Source organism: Scyliorhinus torazame, chromosome 7, assembly GCF_047496885.1.
Source record: "Scyliorhinus torazame isolate Kashiwa2021f chromosome 7, sScyTor2.1, whole genome shotgun sequence".
NCBI classification, from domain to species: domain Eukaryota; kingdom Metazoa; phylum Chordata; class Chondrichthyes; order Carcharhiniformes; family Scyliorhinidae; genus Scyliorhinus; species Scyliorhinus torazame.
This window is the reverse complement of record NC_092713.1, coordinates 133758999-133781133: the sequence shown is the minus strand read 5'-3', so window position 1 is coordinate 133781133 and position 22135 is coordinate 133758999. Positions and strand designations below refer to the sequence as shown.

At 45.4% G+C, this 22135-nt stretch overlaps 1 protein-coding gene across 1 annotated transcript; it reads right to left on the bottom strand.

The window, feature by feature from the left end:
* Positions 1–8850: 8850 nt before the first annotated feature.
* On the bottom strand, positions 8851–19642 carry LOC140426574 (regulator of G-protein signaling 4-like). Its single transcript, XM_072511512.1, has 5 exons — positions 19530–19642; positions 18429–18530; positions 17069–17130; positions 11910–12076; positions 8851–10511 (listed from the first exon to the last, which is right to left on the bottom strand). The coding sequence occupies exons 1-5, from the start codon at positions 19571–19573 to the stop codon at positions 10332–10334; spliced, it is 555 nt and encodes a 184-aa protein (XP_072367613.1). The 5' UTR covers positions 19574–19642; the 3' UTR covers positions 8851–10331.
* Positions 19643–22135: the final 2493 nt, after the last annotated feature.

The following is a 22135-nucleotide window of genomic DNA, read 5'->3' as shown; positions in this document are numbered from 1 at the left end:
CCTGTGAGGGTGGAACATGGCGATGGTTGGGGGGGTGGGGGTTTGCTGGTGAAGGTTCAGGAAGTGGAACCCCTTCCTGTTTTTTTTTAATCACAAGGGCAATTTAGCGTGGCCCATCCACCTGCCTGCACATTTTTGGGTTGTGGGGGCGAAACCCACGCAAACACGGGGAAAATGTGCAAACTCCAAAGGGAGAGTGACCTGGCATTGGGATCGAACCCGGGTTCTTAGCGCCGTGAGGCAGCAGTGCTAACCACTGCACCACCATGCCATTCACCCCTTCCTGTTAATGAAGGGCATTCCCGGATCACATGGTGTGCGCAAGGTAACATGCGTGCCATCTATTATCCCCTGGACCTGGCGCATCCCAGTGATGGCAGAGAATGCTGCTGCCCAGCCATCTTTATGAACCTGGTCCAGGTCAAGGTTTATGCAGTCAACTGCCCGGGCAAACAGGGCATCCATGACTTCACAGATGCATTTGTGGGCTGTTGGTTGGGAAATGCCACATAAGTCCCCGTTCGACCCCTGGAATGAACCCAAGGCATAAAGGTTCAGAGCTGCAGTGACCTTGACGGATGCCGGGAGTGAGAATCCTCCTCCTCCATTTGGTGGCATGTCTTCAAGGGCATGGCACAGATGCAGCACCGTCCCCTGGTTGATATAGAGCCTCCTGCAGCACATGCTGGCCAACATCTCCTCAAATGACCAGCGACGCCTGTACACCTTGGGCCGTCGGCAGCCTCCCCTCTGGGTGCCTCACTGGCCTGATGGGCGGCCAGGTCCGCAGGGTGTGGGTCTGGGCCTTGCACATGGGCGGCCGCCTCAAGCCTCTGTTGGCACTGGTGCCACTGCCATCTCCGGCATCTGGCCACCTGGACTGCCAGCGCTACCGCGAGGGCTGCTGCTGTGGTGTCCACTATATCGTCCATCATGTGATATCTGTAAGGAACTGGAGTGGGTGAGAGACCGACAATCAGTCGAACCCTTGAGTTCTCCCAAACATCCCACACCCTTACATTCTTTGCCATCTCTCAGGGTGCCATCTAAAGAGTCAGTTTTGCATGGGGACCCGGTGTTGATGCCTCCAGTGTTCTGGCAAAGTGTCCACGCCTCACAGTCTGACTAGTGTGCGAGGCAATAACATGGCATGGCATGTCAACCCAGGGGAATCCGCTTGGGAATATTTTGTTTATTGAACAGTCAACATCACACAAAAGGACAAAAAAAGATAAAAACAAATGACTTACATCACAGTAACCATTAACTGGCATTCGGCATTGGTATAAACACAAAGCTCCAAAAAGTGCAGTTGTACAAAGAAAACCAAATGCACAGTAAACAGTAAACAGTCAACAGTATATTAAAGTCCTCAGCAGTCTGCAAGAGCATGCCCGCAGAAAACTGCTCGGCCGGATCAATCTGCCTCCTTCTTCCCCTATGCAGATCCCAGCAGAACTTCAAAGGTATCGTTCCAATGCCTCCGTCAAGGTGTTCAGTTAAGTCCGCCTCCAGCGGTCAGACCACATCTTCCAGAACCTCAATCCAGGCCACAGAAGCAGAAGAGGTGACAGCAAACAAGCATGCGACCTCCAGGCGATGGCAGCTACCAGCAGGAGCGAGCATAACCTGTGGCCACCTGCAGATTCACATAGAGCACAACCAAGTAAACCAAAGTAAAGAAAATTAGGGACAAAGCAAAAAGGGAGAACCCCTAAAAGGGGCAGGTGATCCATTTGGGAGCTGTGAAGTGTCACATAATTAACAATGCCAGTCTCTATTAGCAATAGCCTTCAGCTGTGTAGCCAGAGGCTGCCACAGTCAGAGGGAGTTAAAGTGACCTGCACCATATTACCAAGGACAGGCTCTGTCCTGAGTATGTTCTGGGGGATCGACGGGCAGTACCTAAAGTTGCCTCTGGTATGGGTATACATGATTTGGGTGGTGGCATGTTGAATCTGTGGGCGCTGAACCCATCAACCCCCCTACCCAGGGGTGACCCTTCACCGATGGCGACCTGGCCTGTCCCACGCTGGGGGCTCCCCCACCCACCCTGAGCACCGCAACAGTGGCCCCGGTTCCCCCGGGCTGATTACTCAGTTTTGAAGATGGCTACTCACTTCCTCCGATCCCCACAGAAGCCACTGAACGAGCTTCACGTTTTTAAATAGGTGTGCTGAAAGGTGCTCGTGTGATCGCTTACTGGGGAGCCAGTTAGATCACTGGAGGCTGTTAGATAGGGACCCTCCCATTAATAGGATGGAGTTTGGCCTCAATTGATGATTGCTGGGGAGGCGGTGGCATTGTGGTATTGTCACTGGACTAGAAACCAGAACCCCAGGATAATGCTCGGGGATCTGGGTTCGAGTCCCGCTACTGCAGATGGTGACATTTTAATTCAATAAAAATCTAGAATTAAAAGTCTAATGATGACCATGAAACCGTTGTCGATTGTTGCAAAAACCCATCTGGTTCACTAATGTCCTTCAGGAAAGGAAATCTGCCATCCTTACCTGGTCTGGCCTACATGTGACTCTAGATCCACAACAATGTGGTTGACACTTAACGTCCTCCTCAAGGGCAATTAGAGATGGGCAATAAATGCTGGCACAGCCTGCGACACCCACGTCCCACGAATAAATAAAACAAATTATTGGTTTCTCGCCACGTCGTGACAGGACCGTATCTCGCAAACAGGAGCGGGCCAATTAGATCCGAAACCAATCGCACCTGACATGGTTCCCAATTTTGGATTTGTGCCCGGCGTGACACGCTTGTTAGATCGCGCTCATTATGTACACAGGTCCCAGAAGAGACTTCCCATGCCCAGCTTACACTCGGTCTGGGTTTTTATAGTCTGGTTTCCTTTCCCACTAATGAGGGGGCTCCGCCCCTTACGGGGAAGCTTACGGGGAAGCTCATACTCCATGAGACTCACGGGGTACCTAATCATCCCGGCCTAATGGGTCTCACGTAGGTCACAACAGTCCTCCCTCATAATGCCCAAAAACACATCTGACAAAGGAGGAGGAGGAGGAGCTCTGCATCTCTTAGCTTGCAGCTGTATCTTTGACATTATCAGCACAGGGCCCAGATCATGTATACCCATACCAGAGGCAATCTCAGCTGCTGCCCGTCGATTCCCCAGAACATTCTCAGAACAGAGCCATGTCCTTGGTAATATGGTGCAGGTCACTTTAACTCCCTCTGACCGTGGATGCCTCTGGCTACACAGCTGAAGGCTATTGCTAATAGATTCTGGTATTGTCAATTGTGTGAGCCCTCCCCAGCTCCCAAGCAGCAGGCGACCAACATTTCCTTGTCGAACGTCGTGGTGGGACCACAGTCGGCAGTTGGCCGTTGGGAGACGCCCTGTCAGAAATGTCCGATGACTGAACCTCCATGACGGAGTCGGAATCCTCGGCATCTTGCATGAGGCGTCAACTCCCCCATGGGATGGTGCCTGTGCAGTCGCCGCGCCCAGGATGTTGGGGATGGCAATGGCTACTCCAAAAGAGGGTCGCATATCACGGGGCTCCTGCTGCAGAGATAATCGAAGTGCCTGTTTGATTCCTGGTCCTGCACATGAAGCCGGTAGATACTGGCCCGGTTTGCCGAACGATGGTGCCAGGAAACCACTGAAGTTGCGCACGTGAACCGCGTCACCTGGCATGAACCATCGAGAAGGCGCATGCTCGGCAGGGTGATCCACCAGCTGCTCCTGCCCATGGCAAACTTTCCCGCTGATGGCCGGCAATGCCAGGTTGAAGTGATTTTGAAGCCGAAGTCCCATGAGAAGTTCTGCCAGGGCCATGCCAGTAGTGCATGCGGTGTGGAGCGATAGCAGAAAAGCATGCACGCCAAACTTGGGTCAAGGGACCCCGATGTCTGTTTGTTCATGCCACGCATGAATGTCTGGACCGCTCTTTCGGCCAAATCATTTGAAGCGGGGTGTTACGGGGCAGTGCGCACTCCATTTGTCCGCATGAATTTTCTGAACTCCGCACTAGTAAACGGTATTCTGTTGTTGGTGACCAGTAACCCATAGGTGCTAAATGAGAGCCTGAGCTTCTTGACGATCGCCCTTGAAGGCGCCGATGACATCCTGTGACCGTCCGGCTCTTTGGAGGGTGTGTTGACGAAGAAAAAGAGCATGGGCCCCTGGACAGGCCGGCAAATTCGGCATGGAGACGGACCCATGGCCAACCCGGCCACTCCCAGGGATGAAGCAGTGCTGCAGGTGGGAGCTTCTGCTGCTCCTGGTATACTTTGCACTGTTGGGTGAGCCGCTCAATCTCCGTGTCCAACCCCGGCTGGACCGTCATCATCTTAGACATGCCGGAGGGTCCATTCAGGAGATCTGCCAAGATGGGGACTTCTCTCTTGTGCGGGACCACCACACGTGTAACCCAAAGTATACCATCCTCCACGCTGAATTCAGCGATCCTCGAGGTAAAAGCTTTCAGTTCACTGGGAAGGGCGCGATGCTGGGCCCCATACAACATGGTATGACGAACCTTGGATAATAAGGGGTCAGTCTGTGTCCGTGCGTATACCCGGGTCGCCGTGACCAGTAATATGTCCATAAAATGCATCGTAGTGACGACCTTGTCGGTTCTCGAGGGCGTCTGCTGTCTTGTCAGAAGCGGGAGCCTACTCAACGCATCGGTAATCGCGATCTGCGTCCCTGGGCGGTATTCCAGCACGTATTCTTATGCCGCCAATAAGAGGACCCATTGTTGAAATATGACCAGTGTTATAGGTGGGATGGCCCTCTCCTCTTTGAACAACCCCAGCAGCGACTTATGATCGGTCAATACCATCAACCAACGCCCATGGACGCACTGGTGAAAATTCCTTATGGCAAGGGCCGGGCCAGACCCTCCTTACCCTCCTGAGCATTATTACGCTTAGCCACAGCCAGCGTCCTCGACACGAAAGTAATCAGACACTCCGTGCCGTCAGCCATCTGATGAGACAACATGGCACCGACGCCGTACAGCGAGTCTTCTCAGGTGACCAAGAGCGGTTTGGCGGGGTCAAAGTGGGTCAGCAGCTGAGAAGAAGGGAGCTGCCTTTTTGCCTCAGAAAATGCTGCCTCCTGTGGCATCGCCCCCACAACCACTCCTATTTTGTTTTGAGTAAATTGTGCAGGGGGGGTCAACATATTCGCAAGGCCCAGGATGAATTTCCCGTAGTAATTTACGAGCCCAGGAACAAACAGATCTCTGTTATGACCCGAGGCACCGGAGCCTGTCGGATGGCCCACACTTTGACCAGGTGGACGCCCTCCAGGTCCACGCGATAACCCAGATAAGCCACCACTCAGGCGTGAAAAATATACTTCTCACTGTGGAGGTGAACGCCGGACTCTTCAAAGTGACGGAGCACTGTGTCCAAGTTATTCAGGTGGTCCTGTTCAGATGTCTCCTTAACCAAGACATTGTCCAGGTAGACAGCCATGTGCGGCAACACCCGCAGAACATTCTCCATCACGCGCTGAAAAATGGCGCAGGCCAATGATACACCAAAAGGCAATCTCGTATATTTGTACAACCCCCAACGTGGACTCACCGCCATGTACTGATGAGATTCTGGGTCCAGCACCAACTGAAGGTTCATGTGGCTCACATTGAGCTTGGTGAATGAGTGACCTCTGGTCAACTTGGCATACAGGTGCTCAGTCCGCGACATCAGATACAGGACTGGACCAACTTGGAGGTTCTATTCACTATCAATTTATAATCGCCACAGAAGCAAACCGTGCCATCGGGTTTCATGACAGGGTGACCGATGCTGCCCAATCCGCAAACTTCACAGGCTGCATGATCCCCGGGCCTTTGAACTGACCGATTCTTGCCTCTACCTTGGCAGTAGCGCATAGGGAACCTGGCGAGCACGAAAATACCTCAATTGCGCTATTGGGTCCACGTGGATCTTCTCCATGGCACCGCGGATCACTCCCAGCCAAGTCTTGAAGACCTCAGGGAACCTTAACAATACCGTGTTGAGGCCTCCCAATCCCATTCGGAAAACCTCCTGCCAGTCAATGCGGAGGCGTTTTAGCCAGTCGCAGCAGGGCAAACTGGGGCTGTCAGCTTTCACCACGATCGAGGGCAAATGAGCAGTTTGCTGCCCGTAGATCGCCAGGGCCACCGTGATCCCTGATATGGCCAGCTGTCTCTGGTGTACGGGCCAAATGAGCCAAGGAGTCCCGTAAGTACAGGAGCTGCACTCCCATCTGGAGTTTCTCAAAAGTGGGCCTACCAACAACTGACATGGTGGCATCTGCGTCTAACTCCATTAGTAATAGGTGACCATTGCCTCAAACCATGACCCTAATGGAGGCGACTTTGGATGATGAAATGCAATTCAACTGCAGACAATCATCTGCAGATTTGCCCACAAACATTTGGGGGACCAGGGCAGGTGGCCAGCCTTAGCAGAGAGGTGGGCCGATGGACCTTCCATGGTCGCCTCTCCATGTGGCCTCACTGACCGCGTGTCCCACAATGCATGGGGTCTTCCTCATCCGGATTGGGCGAGGGTACCTGCCTGGTTGTCGGGGTCCTAGGCCACCGGCGTGACCTCCGGCAGGCTGCTGCCCAAGGCGGAGAACTAGGGGGTGGGGGGTGGCATTCTCCGGAGAGGGGTGCATCCAATGCTGAGGACTTACATCATTTACAATTCATGTATACCCTGCTCTGTACTTTCCCACAATGGGGTGAGTTCCACAGCCCTTTTGAGGTCCAACTGAGGCTTGCCGAGCAACTTTCATGGGATGCCGCATTAAGCAGGCCACAGCCCAATCTATCCCGCAACATCTCAAAGAGGGCAACGCGATATCCGCAGAATTCTGCAAACTTCCTGAGACACACCAAGAATTCCGTTATGGACTTCCCAGGGGTCCGTTTGGCTGCATTGAAGTGGTAGCGCTGGATGATGACCGACAGCTTGGGGTTGAAATGATTCACTACAAGTGCTACCAGATCCGTGAACAACTTCAAATCCAGGGCGGTGGTAGACTTTTAATCACACTAAAGGTGGATACCCCACAGGCAATCAAGAGGATTATGGTCTCTCACTCATTTCTGATAATGGCGCTGGCCCGAATAAAGTAGCGCATCCGCTCCACATATTGTGACCAATCTTCAATACCTGCATCAAATGCATCCAGCTTCCCAAAGTGCGGCATCGCAACGGCAGGTGAATCAACCTCCAGAAGTCTGTAGAGAGGCAGCCGGGTACAGCGGAAATGCCATCGTCCGCAGCTCTACTTAATCCTCGCCACCAGCGTTGAAGTTCACAGAAGCAGCCACACGGGAAGCATTGGGAATGAAAGGTTTATTTATAGAGGTTTGGAAATACTATATACACAGGTTCCAGAAAGGACTTCCAGTGACCGGCTCACAGTTGGGCCAGGTTTTTATAGTCTGGTTTCATCTCCCGCTGATGAAGGAGATCTGCCTCTTAGCAGTGAAGCTCGTACTCCACAAGATTCACAGGACACCTAATTGGCCTGTTCACGTGGGCCCTATGTGGGTTACAACACTATCTATTCTGTCAAAAAAAGCAGCATGCCCTCTTCTACTATGGATTTCTACTCATGTGACCCCCATTTTGAGATGGTCCCTGTCCTTCTAGATATAGAGATCAGGGTTTGGTAGGTACTGTCGAAGAAGTCTTGGAAGTTGCTGCAGTGTTGATACATACTGCAGCCATTGTCCACCTGTGGAAGAGGGAATGAATGGTTATGAAGGGGATGAGGTGCTGAACAAGCGAGCTGCTTTGTCCTGGATGGTGTTGAGCTTCTTGGGTGTTGTTGGAGCTGCACTTGACCAGGCAAGTGGACAGTACTCCATTACACTCTTGACTTGCGCTGGAACTACTAGGCTGCGAAGTGGATGCAGAGTCACCAGAAAGTGTTTGTAACATGCCAGGAGAGAGATTTGAGAGCACTGCAAAAACGTTCAACAACCTTATGTGGCTCGTTGGGTCTGAATCAATCCTTGCTCTGTCGCATTATGAAAAGAAGCTGTCACTGAAAACTGGTGAGTGTCTGGGATGTCCTGTTCTGTGCCCTATCCAGAACGGTGCCAGCCACATCACTAATACAAACAGCACTGTAAATGTACCAATGTCATCTTGAGGCTATTGCTGCTTCATAACTGCATAGTTGGCCAAATCATCAGTGGGTTGTTGACAGATTTCCTCCTCCCTCACTTTGGCTAAGTTAAAATCAGCCCTATTCTTTCTGCCTTCCTTACTCGCTCTTTATCTGTCTCTCTATCCCCTTCACTCTTCTGGGTTTCATTCCCTTTCCCTTATCATCTTTCTCTTTGTTTGTCTCCCATCTTTCCTCACGCTCAGTGAATCATGCCAACAAATGGGCAGCACGGTAGCACAAGTGGATAGCACTGTGGCTTCACAGCGCCAGGGTCCCAGGTTCGATACCCCACTGGGTCATTGTCTGTGCGGAGTCTGCACTTTCTCCCCGTGTCTGCGTGGGTTTTCTCTGGGTGCTCCAGTTTCCTCCCACAGTCCAAAGACGTGCAGGTTAGGTGAATTGACCATGATAAATTGCCCTTAGTATCCAAAAAGGTTAGGAGAGATTATTGGGTTACGGGGATATGGTGGAAAGGAGGGCTTAAGTGGGTCGGTGCAGACACGATGGGCCAAGTAGCCTCCTTCTGCACTGTAGATTCGATGTTCTATGTCACCACTTTCAGCAAGAGAGGAGCAAGTTTGGAATAAAATTATAACTCGGGTTAAGACAAGTCATTGTTCCACATGCCAGGGATTTGATTTGTCAGTTAAGATAACAATGATTCAACAAGTAGGTCAGTATGAAACATAATTTATTTGTGTATTCAAAACAAAAAGAAATCTCCAGTCCACACTATAATTTAGGCAATAAATATATAGGAACAATAGTGGTTCTTACAATAACTCTACATCTGAAATTAAACTTAAAAAGAGTTCTGTCAGTATTTAGTTCCCATAAGTACATCACATTGCAGCCAGTCACAATAATTCAGATATACTTAGGATTCAACAATGCTGAAATTTATGCATATAAAAAAATTAAACTTTCACATTGATCATAATGTCAATAAATTATTCTCCGATAACATTACACTCCGCATTTGACTTCAGCATACACAAGTATATTCTTGACAAACACACAGAACAAGAAAGATTGTTCTGATATCCATGACAACACTCTGCTCTGCCTAATTCTGAGGGGATTAAAGTGCTCTTTTGGTAAAATATATTTGCAATAACTATCTGCAACAATTAGAGTTTGGACCTTTCCTTTAAACATGTTCTGTCGCCACACATTTATGGCAAGCTGAAGAATCTTACACTGTGGTATAAACACATTTCAAAACAATGAAAATGGGTTTAAGTAGGTTGTATGTAAAATAATATGGAACGATTTCTGGATCGTGTTGTGTTGCATTTCTCAAAGAATTTTATCAATGTCTTTCAACTGAGAAAGAATCAATCAATGTGGTCAGCTGTTATGCTATAATGTGTACAATTCAATGTTTTAATGATGAATATATCTACGAAACAATTATTTGCCTGCATTTTTTTTTAACATTTGAGAGATTGGTGAGCCTTCTTGTTGGACATTTGCAGTTCACGTATCAAAGATGCTCATATAGTGCTGTTCAGTACTGGGGGGGGCGGGGGGGATCATGAATGAATCATATATCCAAGATGAGATGGTGCAAGACTTGAAGGTGGGTGGTATCTCCATGAACCTGCTGTCTTTGGTCTTTCAATATGGCACTGCTTGGAATGCAACTAACCTATGCATTTCATTACTTATTCAATCTGTTCTACAGTAGAAGTAAAGGAATGATCCAGACTCCTTAAGGTACAACACAATAGTTTGTTTAAAAGCACCACATAGAATATAAAAGAGAAAGAACAAAGAGGGTGGGCATAGCAGTATAGGTTGTATGTCAGTGAATACATATGATAAATAAATAGTTTTCCTACTGGAAAATAAAACATGTGTAAAAACCATCATGTGTTTTATTGAGAAAGCTAACTTGTTCATATGTCCTGATATCCATGACAACACTCTGCTCTGCCTAATTCCAGTGCATTCTGGGGGGATTAAAGTGCTCTTTTGGTCAAATTTATTTGCAATAACTATCTGCAACAATTAGAGTTTGGACCTTTCCTTTAAACATGACCTAATAAGTATTCTGACATTATTATCATGAAATCAACAACTTTGTGTTGATATTCCTGCTACACTAAGTATGTGAGCGCTGTGGGTCCGACGTCAAAGGCCTTTGTGCTTTGCCCTTTTGTTAACTTCTTGCTTGAGTTTGGTTCAGTAGATCCAAGTAGACCTTTGACTTGAGGAACCTGGGGTAAGAGTCTCTCTCCATCAAGGTTTGGATCTTGCTCTGTGCCTCGTCAAAGCAAGCGGAAGTTGGTTCAAGGATATTCTCTCTGGTCTTTTCTCTGACCTGAGGTTCCAAGTTCACCTGAAAGTGCAATAGGCAAAATCTGTCAATACCACAACACTAATTCTACTTTGTTACTTAGAACTGAGAGGCAAAAGGGGACATTTTTACCGGCAAGTTGTCACTGTGCTCTATTATAATTGCAAAGTTATCTTTGCACTTTTTTTCAGAATAATTATCATCAAACAATAAAAATCATGGACAATAAAAGCTACAAACAGCAGTGGCCATTCAATCATCTTTAAATATAGCTATAACATTATTTTAATGGTAGATTATTGGCTGGCATTTTTGGGGGATGAATAATACTGTGTGGCACAATGTCCTGTTACCTCCTCAACCTGCATTTGAAACTAATCTCGAAAGTTGAATAAAATGGTTCACTTTGTGAATGCCTCACCATCTGTCTCTTGTTTGCCCTGTGACCAATCCTTGCTGGACACAGATACACAACACAAGACCGCATGCAACTCGACGCTAAACTAACAATCTTATTCCTACAGCCCATACAAATGTCTGGCATAAGTGATGGAAAAACTGGCATGGGGTGGATTCAATGCGAAATCCCATTGACAGTGGTGGGCCCACCACCTGCCGCCGAAAAACACATCTCAGGGAGGCCAGAAAAGCTCACCCGATGTTGAGAATTGTTCTTCTGAAACTGGGTTAAGTCACATTTCTGAGGCAGATTAGAGGTAGTTTTTTTTTTAAATAGAAAATTAGTCAACGTGCCTCACCAAAAAATTAAAGGAAAAAATAATCTTCCTCATCTTGTGTTAAAATGCTCGAGATCCACGCCATGATTTGAGTTTATAACCCAGGTTGACACTCCAGTGCAATATTGAGGGAATGATGCATTGTTGAGAGAGGTACTTTTGGATGCAAAGTTAAATTGAGGCTCCATCTTTTTAGATGGATGTGAAGGATCCCGGAACACTATTTGATGAAGTTCTCCCTGGTATCCTTGCCAAAATCCTTCCCTCAACCAACGTCACCAAAACAAGTTATCTGGTTACTTACCACATTTCCTGTTTGTGGAGCCTTGCTGTGTGCAAAAAGGCTGCTGCATTTGCCTCTATTGCAACAGCAACTTCACTCCAACAGTGATTAATTAGTTGTGAAATGCTTTGGAACTTCCTGAGGATTTATGGTGCTGTATAAATCCTTCTTCATTCTAAAACACATATTGGGGAGGGGAAATATTGGATCTCACCTCCACAATGGAGAAGAGGGCCGAGGCATAATTAATTGGAAGGATTGGGCTACATGTTTTCCAGAAACAAGTAACTATCAAGGACAAGAGTGGGCTATTCCATCCCTTGAGTCAGCTCTGTCATTCAATTTGTTCATAACTGATCAACTCCCTTGGTCACCATCTGCCTTGAGATTTTTAGCCAACAAAAATGATTGCAGACTTACTTCTCTGGGAGCCTCAACTGTGATGTATTCATTGAAAATCTTCTTTGCCTTGGAGGCCAGTTTTGCAGGTGACTTGCATTTTCTGTACTCCTCGCATGCTAGCCAGAACCTGATATTTTCCTCACTGTACTCGGACTGGAGAAATTCAGAGAATGCAACCAGGCCATCTGAGGGAGGAAAAGAAAATGAGATGCCTCATAAGTTGCAGAAATAAGACAATTTACCAGCTGTTAGTGGACAAGTAGAGGGTAGAGATTACAGATGGCAGTCTTATTGCATAAATGCTTGATGAACTTGCATCAAATAATGCTTTATTTTGACCGAAGTGTAAACTCAATTATGTTAAATGGGGTAACACTTCAGTTGAGAGAGCAGAGAGAGGACAATTTGATAGTGATACCAACTACCACAGTAATTTCCACCTTCAAGTGTGAGGTGAAGAAACACATTTGCTACTTGCCCTCTGATACTATCGCACAAAGTCAAAATCTACCCCAACATGTCGGTTTCAAACTTGTTTGTTCCAATCAATCAGTAAATGCATTTGAGGAACTAGGGTGCCAGATTTTCATTAGTAGCCCATTGTACAAAGCAACAACTAAAGCTAGCAACATTGTTTGTCTCATGTCTTTGGTGAGGAAGGACCACAAACCATAGTGAAATGGTACTTCTCATTCTTCGCACATAACCTACTGTCTCCCTATCAAACAAAAAGGTCACTGAATCCATCTATTTACTGCTAGCATGCAATCTCCTCCACTGTACAAGGAAGATTTGAAGCAGAAATAGAAAAAAATACAGCAATGTTAAACTTGGCTCTCTTTAAAAAAAAGACAGCCTGCTGGAACGTGCCTTTATTCACGTTCGCTTGTGGCTTCAGTTGTTCTGGATGATTAAGGGCAGTCTTGAGTTGAGGGCTGCAGAACTAACATGAAAGCACATCAGGGCTTGGCACTCATTTGCACTCAAATAACTCATGATGCGCTGGACACATGAACGTAACATCAGTTTGTAAGTTCTGTCCAAGAAGTAATGAGCAGTAAGTGACCCTCCGTGACCATGCCTCTGAATAGATTGTTGGGAATTAAAGCTGGCTGTTCTGTGACTGACATTAAATTCCCAGGAGGCCAGTTACCCAGATGTAATGTAGCTTCTGCCACATGGCCCTTGACGATCAGACAGCTGACAACACAAACAAGCGCCCTGCCTCTCAGCCTCCAGAGCTGACTGCTTACACGTATATCAAGTCTGGAGCATGGGAAGGTCTTTCATTGGCACAGGGATTGTGTGGGGCTCTCTGGTGACTGAACTTGGGATTGCCAAATGAAACATGCATCCCACCTCTTTCAGTCAGTGAGGGAAGGGAGGGCTGAGGCTTCGCTTTGAAGTCACAGCTGAAACTTGTCAGCAGATGAACTAATGTTGTACAATGGGAAAGTCCAGATAACATTTTTTTTAAATGACATGACCCAGATTTTACATCCCTGACTCTGAGAAAAAATGGTCATCAGCATGCGTTTGCCTTAAAGGGACACTGTCTTTTAAATTGATGCACAATCAATTACTCGTGAGACAAGGAGAGTCATACTAATCGGCTTTAATCAGCTAGAACTGCACCCAGCAGCTTCGATACAGAAAGTGAAGGCTGCTGGGACGGCATGGGTTCTTATACCCCGCCTCTCAGGGCGGGGCTATGAGCTTTAGCCAATGGTAGACCCCTAGGTCTAGCCAATGGGCATCCACCTCTCTGGTACTGCAATACCTGGTATTACCACATAAAGATAAAGCATTTGACAAATTTTTTTTTTTACATCTAGAGAAGAGAAAACCCAGAAGAGTCTTCCCACTGGAACAACAGGGCCTCTTAAATACCAACCAGGGGCTCAGTGGAGAGATGCATCGAGTGAGCAAGTTAACAGCAGGGGAAGCCTCCTGGCTAGGTTATTGTGCCTTTACCAATCTCAGCTCAGACAGTATTGGGTTCACAAAACTTGGTCCCAGGGTCTCCAAATTAGAAAGCAGAGGCCAAATTTACCACTATCCAGAGACCTCTGGCAAAATGCACATGCCCGATTCAAGCTGCTGACTAGCTTGAGGCAATGGTGTGCCCCAAGGATAAGTGCTGCTTTTATGTGGCTACTTGGGTCAGGCATATAAACCGGTGGGAGAAGATCCCATTTACGGGACTGAATTTTGTGAAGGAGCTAAAACTCCAGCTGCTGAGTCACAAAGCTGGAGCTGAATATGCTTCAGTGGGAGATGAGGCATAAGGGCACCGATGTCCAATAATCAGGCCTCCACTGGGGCTGTATTCCAGTTGAGGACAACGGCCAGCCTCCGAGAACCGCCAGCCCAATCAGAGAGCCAGCATCTCAAGCAACCTGATCAGTGCCAGTGCTGGCAATGGTCATTGCTGGGACTGCATCACAGGGGAGAGTGTGTACCTCAATGCCAACACACTCTCAAAGATGTGTCATTTCCTTTGAGGAAGCCGGGGCTAGGGTGTGGAGACTGTCATGTTGTGGTTCATCATTGTCATGTAGGCCCAGGGTAACCAATGCAGCCAGGGACCCTTCTGTGGGACAGTGAGTATCCATTAGGGAGGGCCAAACCCACAAAACAACCGTGAGGCTGCCAGGGTTTAAGTGACAGATTCCTCATATGGTGGTGGATGCACCTGATATGCGCAAAATGGCCAGGGCTACGGAGCGGTCCTTAATCAGGTCATTAAATGGCTCAATTGTGCACCACCAGCAGTGCGGCTTGGCAGCAGGAGGATACCACACTGCTGGCCATCCCAGCTCCAGCCCATCTCCAGTGAGTGAGAAAATTCAGCCTACCCACTTCCATTCAGGGAGGAATGGAGAAAATCTTTTCCTTTATTGACAGCACTTTTAAGCATGCTCTTCCTGTCAGAGTTCTTTCCTTTCTGGAATTAAGTTGTTAACTTGATGATAAACCCAGTGCCAGATTAACTGATAATAAAAATAAATTTAAATTCATACCTAAATAAATGAAATGAAATTTGCTTATTGTCACAAGTAGGCTTTAAATGAAGTTACTGTGAAAAGCCCCTAGTCACCACATTCCGGCGCCTGTTCAGGGAGGCTGGTACGGGAATTGAACCATGCTGCTGGCCTGCCTTGGTCTGCTTCAAAAGCTAGCTCTTTAGCCCTGTGCTAAACCAGCCCCTTGAACATCTAGGTGCAGATTTGAGTAATTGATTTCTTTTTTTTCAAGGTTTTTTTGAACTTCACCCTCTATGTTGGTATAAATTGACCTCACTTATTACAAGCATATACTGTGGATTAATGTAGTTTTTTTGTCTCAACAAACAGTTACACTGGAAAATACAATAATGTACGCTTGTCCTGTTTCTGAATGCAGGCCGGGTTTCTCAGAAACCATTTTGATTCAAATCCTGCAGAGTATTTTGAGAACTCTAGTCAGATCATTTTCTCTCTCCAGCTACCTCTCAAAGCAAGTGGGATCCTTTGTCATTAAGTCTTTAGCTAGAATTTACATGTGGAACCTTTTAATATGGAGAGATTATTGAGTTATTGGGGCGATGATGGCTTGTGACAATATCGCCAGATTACTTTTTGTTTTGATTAAGGGGCAATTTACCGTGACCAATCCACCTACCCTGCCCATATTTTGGGTTGTGGAGGCTAAATCCACGCAAACACGGGGAGAATGTGCAAACTCCACATGGACAGTGACCCAGAGCCGGGCTCGAACCTGGGACCTCGGCGCCCTTAAGCTGCCCTTAACCAGGTTACTAATCCAGAGGCTGGGCTAATATCCTGGGAATACAGGTTCTAATTCCTCCACAGCAGCTAGTTTGAATCCAATTATTAAATTCAATAAATCTGGAATTGAAAGCTTTTCTCTGCAATAGTGAGCATGAAACTATCATTGTTTGCTGTTTTAAAAATAACAGTTTGCTAATGACCTTTAGGGAAGGAAACCTGCCATCTTTACCTATGGTCTGGCCTACATGCGACCCCAGACCCACAGCAATGTGGTTGACTTTTACCTACCCTCTAAAATGGCCACCCAGTTCAAGGGCAATTAGCAATAGGGCGATTAGGGATGGGTAACAAATGTTGGCCTTGCTAGCCGACGTCCACATTCAAAGAAAGAATTAAAAACATGGCTTTGGCTGACCAGGAATCTCTTGAAAGAATTCCTACAGTGCAGAAGGAGGTCTTATGGCCCATCAGGTCAGCACCGACCTTCTGAAAGAGCACCCTAGCTAGGCCCACACTCCCTCCCTGTCTCCTAACCTGTACATCTTTGGATTGTAGGAAGAATCCCACACAGACACGGGGAGAAAGTGCAAACTCCACACTGACACTCACGCAAGGGTGGAATTGAACCCAGGACCTGTGGGGCAGCAGTGCTAACCATTGTGCCACATGCCATAGGTGTATCGTAAGGATTCACAGATTGACAACCTCTTAGCCACATCAAGAAACCACCTTCCGTGAGTAAGGTGGATGTACCTCAATAACCGCCTCAGTACATCATTAAATCCAGTGAATTACTGTATTAATCTCAGTGGAATACCCTAATAACTTCAGTCCCTTACCTTGATAGCCCCTTATTAAAGAACCCAGTGGGGTACCTCAATAATGGCAGTGATATACATTAATAACCTCAGTGGACAGCACTAGAGGCCACATAAAAAGGACAATTAATTTTGAACTCTAACGTTGAAAACCAAGGGGGGAAACTGGATCATTTTTATTACCACTCATTCTGAATGGTTTGAATATTTTTTGTAAAGGTTGAATATAAATTTTAAATGGAGACATATGATCATTATTTTTTTAATAACTACATGCCATTGAGACTTTGGATAATTACTAGCGAGAAGCTTTTTGAGAATAAATAATGGCTTCTCACAAAGACTGTTGATTTCTGAAAAGGTTTGTATAGTGCGATGTTAACCATCGGAAATTAATTACTGGACTAATCACAGGTTATTAAGGACTTTGCTGACAATGATTCAGAACCTAATGGCACAAACATCAATTTATTGAGATGAATCTCCCAGCTGCTTCCATTTGTCAGGACTTGGTTTTGAAGCAAGTTCTCTAAAACTACATATTGATGAATATTGAAGCAAATGTGATTCTTAAAAAACTACTTACGTTTATGTGATATTAGTTGTAGTAAAGATTCGCCCCATTTCTTAATCTCTTCATTGCGGAGTCTAATCAGAGAAGGAGAAAGAATAGATCAATTAGAACACACCAGGAGATCTGGGAATACCTATTCACACTATGGACTATCCCAAAGGGTTGCATCCAACTGACCATTGCTGGTGAAGTGGCTGTGTAAAATAAATGCAAACCCATAGCTTAAATATGATTTGCTTGGGAATGTTGAACAGGAATTATCATGTATTTATCTATCCCTTAAATCTGCAGAGAAAATTCTACAAATGTGCCATTCCTGCATTTTATCATTAATCTGATGCACAGAAATAGATATACTTTATAGAATGTAGAAAATTACAATGAAATGAATTATTCAATTGATGTTCCAGCAAGGACAAGATTCGGAACATAAGTAATTCTCCAACAAAACTTGTTGAGTTAGTGTCCAGTCTGATCGCAGTAGTTAAAGCTTGTCACTGCAGGTGGAATTTGAACTCACTCAAACCCTATTCACAGTCACAAAGTTAAGATCTAGACCCATCATCTCATTATAGGCCACTGTATCACCAATGGCTATCTGTGTCATTGTTGATGACATCAAAGAATAGCAAAGGAATGGGAATAATCAACAACTGGAAAGATGTTGCTCGGTGGCTAAATCGCTGCTCCCCCTCCTTTCACCCGAGTTGACGAAGCCTCAGGCAATGATAGACTGGTTAGGTAAGCACCTCAGGTCATTGCAACCATATCCCAGCATAAGTACATGCCTTGCAGAGAGGAGGGAGAACAGAGATGATGCATTGGTGGGGGTGGGGGGGGGGGGGGGAGGAGGCTCATCCTTATGGCTTTGCAGTGGACTTTTCCAGATCTCCTGGTGTGCTCAGTTTAGCTCCACATCACTGGAAATTCCAGGGGGAAGAAATGAAAACTCTCCAACCTGTCACAGTACTATACGAAAACTACATGCATCCTCCTCACTGTAACTGCTTCAACCATTAATATGGTCGAAACTCAACAGGAGTTCCTGGTCAAAACAGGCTGGATTAATGCAGGATGACTTAAGGTAGTAAATAAAATTCTTTATATTTGTTGAATAATTGGTGATAGTGGCCCATATAGTATTGTTTTAAATGAACAGGAGTAAGGGCAAGGTTGTCACAGTATGATATTTAAAATCAGCAGTGCTTTTGAAAAGGGCTACCTTGTTATGAATGGATTAAGGTGTCTCTATATACCGCTGCAGCAGGCAGCACATAAGAAAATGTAACTATATGTATCTGAGGGGTATTCTGTCAGTAGGTAAGGAACAGCACAAAACTACTATGTGAGTTGGTTTCAGCGAGACAATTACCTGTGAGATGTTTTGTCCTTCTTGATGAATGCCGAGTTGTGATCGCTCAATATTTCTGCTTTTGGCAATAAGAAGCCAAGACGATGCTTCATGTCCTTTGCGCTGTGTGGAATCGATACAAATGTGATTAGGATAAGCGGCAGGTGTCCATTATGCAAAAATTACCAATATCTCTGAAACCTGACAAACATCAAGTAAACTCCATGAACTCGGTGATAAGACATTTCAATAAACCCACAGAATACATGATACAAGTCTTTATACAGAACAATGTAATATTTATAATGTGTAACAAATAAATATTACATTGTTCTGTATAAAGACTTGTTTCCAGATCTCAGTTTGTTTTTAAAAAAATAATGTGACACACCACTTTATAATAAAAGGCTGTTGTCGGGAGGAGTGACTGTATCAGACAGATGTAGCTTTAACTACAGACAGGAAAAAAACTATTCCAAGGGAAACGCTGTTTTTTTAAAATGCCATATTCTGGTCTTTTATTGTTGCAAATGCCAAGCTATTAAGACATGACAACACCAACCATGTCGGTGCAAAAATAATTCTTTCACATCAATTATTTTCATCCATTAAATTCAAGCCTTTGTCGCATTCATGAAACTAAGCAAGTCATAACAGTCACGAGTCGAATAAAAGGTCTATCAAAAAATACACTGTGCAATGTTATCATACATGAACAGAGCTTGGAGGAATTTAGAGCAGTAACAGCTATCAATATACACATGGTGAGAACTAAAACCTTTTTGATCTGAAATCCTTACCTTTTAAAATTGTCATTTTTACACAGAACATAAAGCAGCTATTAACCAGGTATCTGTGCAGGTCTCAACTTCATTCCCCCCTCTCTACTCTTTTCTCACATCAATGAGAGCTCGGCAATTCACCCAATCTTTCAAACTGGTTGCTACAAATGTTCCCATTCCTTTTTCATTTGAAACCCGCTCGACTGGTCATACAAAGCTCATAAAATACACAGATGTTACAATTTTTCAAGCCGCACTTGGTTAAACTAAATGTTAAGAGAACATCACTGGAAATATAAGCATAAAAAGAGAGCTGGACTCCAGATAGATAAAGACATACCTTCTTAGGCAAGTAGCAGGCAGTGCGGCTAGTCCTTTGCACATGTTGCTATTAATCTGTCTCCGTTGACGAGCGTCGGTTCTATGGCAATGTCTTTGGATTCTGTTGCAGCTCTCCACAGCGACAGGCTTTTTATATGATGTGTTCAATGGACGGGTGCCAAACAGCTGGCCAATGACAGCCACTGCAGTAAACCGGCAGTGGTGACGATTAACAGCCAAAGTCAATAGTCAGACAAGCATGATGCAGTGAGCAGCAATAATTCATTTATCTTACCAGAAATTACAACCCTGAACTGTGTCCCAACATCTTTGAGAAGCTGTAATGCTGGATTTTCCTCCACAAGAAATTATGTGTATCCTGGGACCTACAAAGCACTAAAAATAATTGCTCTTAGGTATACATTGCTCTGAATTATTTCATAATAGGTTTATTTTTAACACTAACTCACTTACAATACTAAAACATAATACCAATCGATACATCAATTGAAGTATTTCTATGATGCTTGAAGCACTTCAATCTCTTAACCTCAAAACCAAACTAGCAAAACCCACCAAGCATTCCCTTTCACAGACCCTTGCCTGCAAATAATACATTTTTTTAAATTATCATTTAGTTTATCTTGAGTGTGAGTCAATCCATTGCCAGTCAAAGTATTTTTAACACCTTGAGGGCCAATTTAGTTTTATGCTGTGTTATCTTCAGATAGGTTGAAGCACACCACAGTACTTCTTAGTATGTTCGGAATTAAAATAATACAAATCAGATCTTATTGATTGAGCTCTGTCCACTTTGAAGAGACCCATCTTTATTATATGTATAATATAGTTCACGAAGGAAGTATTTTTCTACACATGAATTTCAACATATTTTGGTATTACTGCACTCATATATTCTACTTATTCATTGGACCAGATTATATTGCAGATTGGGAGATAGATAAATTTAAAATACAGATTACCTGTCATCTAATTAAATGGCGGAAGAGGCTCGAGGGGCTGAATTGTCTACTCCTATTCTCCGATGTTCCTGTGATTAGATAGAATAAAACAAAATCTTGTATATGTCAGTGTGTGTGTGTCTGTGAGTGTGTGTGTCTCTGTGTGCGTGTGTCTGTGTCTGTGTGTGTGCATGTGTGTGTGACAGGAATTTCCCAGCCCTGCCATGGTGGGACTTGCCACGGGGGATTCAGTGGGCCAGCTTAAAGCCCATTGACTTTTTGCAGCACCGAAAGATCCTGGTGGCAGAGGGAGCTGTAAAATTCTGGTCTGTGTATGTTTTTTGTGTGTCTGTGTGTCTGTTTGTGTGTGTTGCTGTGGGTTGTGTGTTGGGGTGTTTGTGTGTCTGTCCATGTGTTTGTATGTGCGTGTTGTGTGTATGTGTGTTGGGGTGTTTGTGTATATGCATGTGTTTCTTGTAGAGTGTGTGTTTGGGTGTTTGTCTATGTGTGTGTGTTTCTGTAAGTGTTTGTGTTGGGCTGTTTGTGTATGTGTGTGTGTCTTTGTGTGTGCATGTTGGTGTGTGTGTGTGTGCTGGGGTGTTCGTGTAGGTGTGTGTTGCTGTAGGTGTATGAGTGTGTTGGGGTGTTTCTGTGTGAGTATGTGTGTCTTTGTGTGTGCATGTTGGTGTGTGTGTGTGTGCTGGGCTGTTTGTGTTGGTGTGTTGCTGTAGGTGTATAAGTGTGTTGGGGTGTGTGTGTATGTGTGTTGGTATGTGCCTGCACACATAATAAGCTGCACACACAATACTCTGTTTTATGCCATGCAATAATCAGGTCTAGTAGATAAGTAGAAATGTGTTTTTATAAAACTGAATATTATCGGAAAGAGATTGTTTTTTTCAGATTCAAACCATATGATAATGTATACCATTTCTTTGCAATTGTAAAACAGTGACTTTCATTACTATTGTGTTTGCTCAGCTATGTCATCGATGTCTTACCTCTTTTTAAAGATCAAGGGCAGAAGCTTTGGACCTGATCGGGGTTGGGAACCTTCTTGTTGGAATGTCTTCTCACCTGGTATGACAGCCGGTTACACATCCAAAGCTGGTGGTGTGGGGTGGTTACAATGGGAAATCCCATTGACTAGCGGCAGGGGGGTAGAATCCCGCCGCCAGTGAATGGCACGTGGCCGAGAAACATGCAAGCGTCCAATTCCTTTTTAAAATATTGATTCATGAAACGTGAGCACTGGTTATAGACCAGCGCATAATTCCCAAATTCCCATCCCTAATAACCCTTGAGAAGATGTTGGTGAGCCTCCTTCTTGGACATTTGCAGTCCCTATGGTGAAGGTACCCTCACTGTGCTATTGAGGAGGGAGTTCCAGGATTTTGACTCTGTGATGCTGAAGAAACAGCAATATTGCCCCAAGCCAGGAGAGCTTGTGGACGAGAGGGACTTTTCGAGAAGATGGTGTGACTATGTATCTGCTACCGCGTTCATTTTGGTGGTAACAGTCTCCATTTTGGAAGGTGCTTTTAAAAGAGTGTTGGTGAGTTACTGCAGTGCATCTTGTAGATGGTACAGGCTAGAATCAAAGTAAACCAATGGCTGCCTCACGGTGCCGAGGACCCGTGTTCGATCCCAGCCCCGGGTCACT

Bases quoted from the DNA above. Each gene is read 5' to 3' on its own strand.
- LOC140426574 (XM_072511512.1), bottom strand. From the start codon at position 19,573: ATGTGCAAAGGACTAGCCGCACTGCCTGCTACTTGCCTAAGAAG. The intron at 18,531-19,529 runs GTATGTCTTTAT...GATTCCACACAG, and splicing joins CCTGCTACTTGCCTAAGAAG to CGCAAAGGACATGAAGCATC. The intron at 17,131-18,428 runs GTAATTGTCTCG...TTCTCTGATTAG, and splicing joins AAGGACAAAACATCTCACAG to ACTCCGCAATGAAGAGATTA.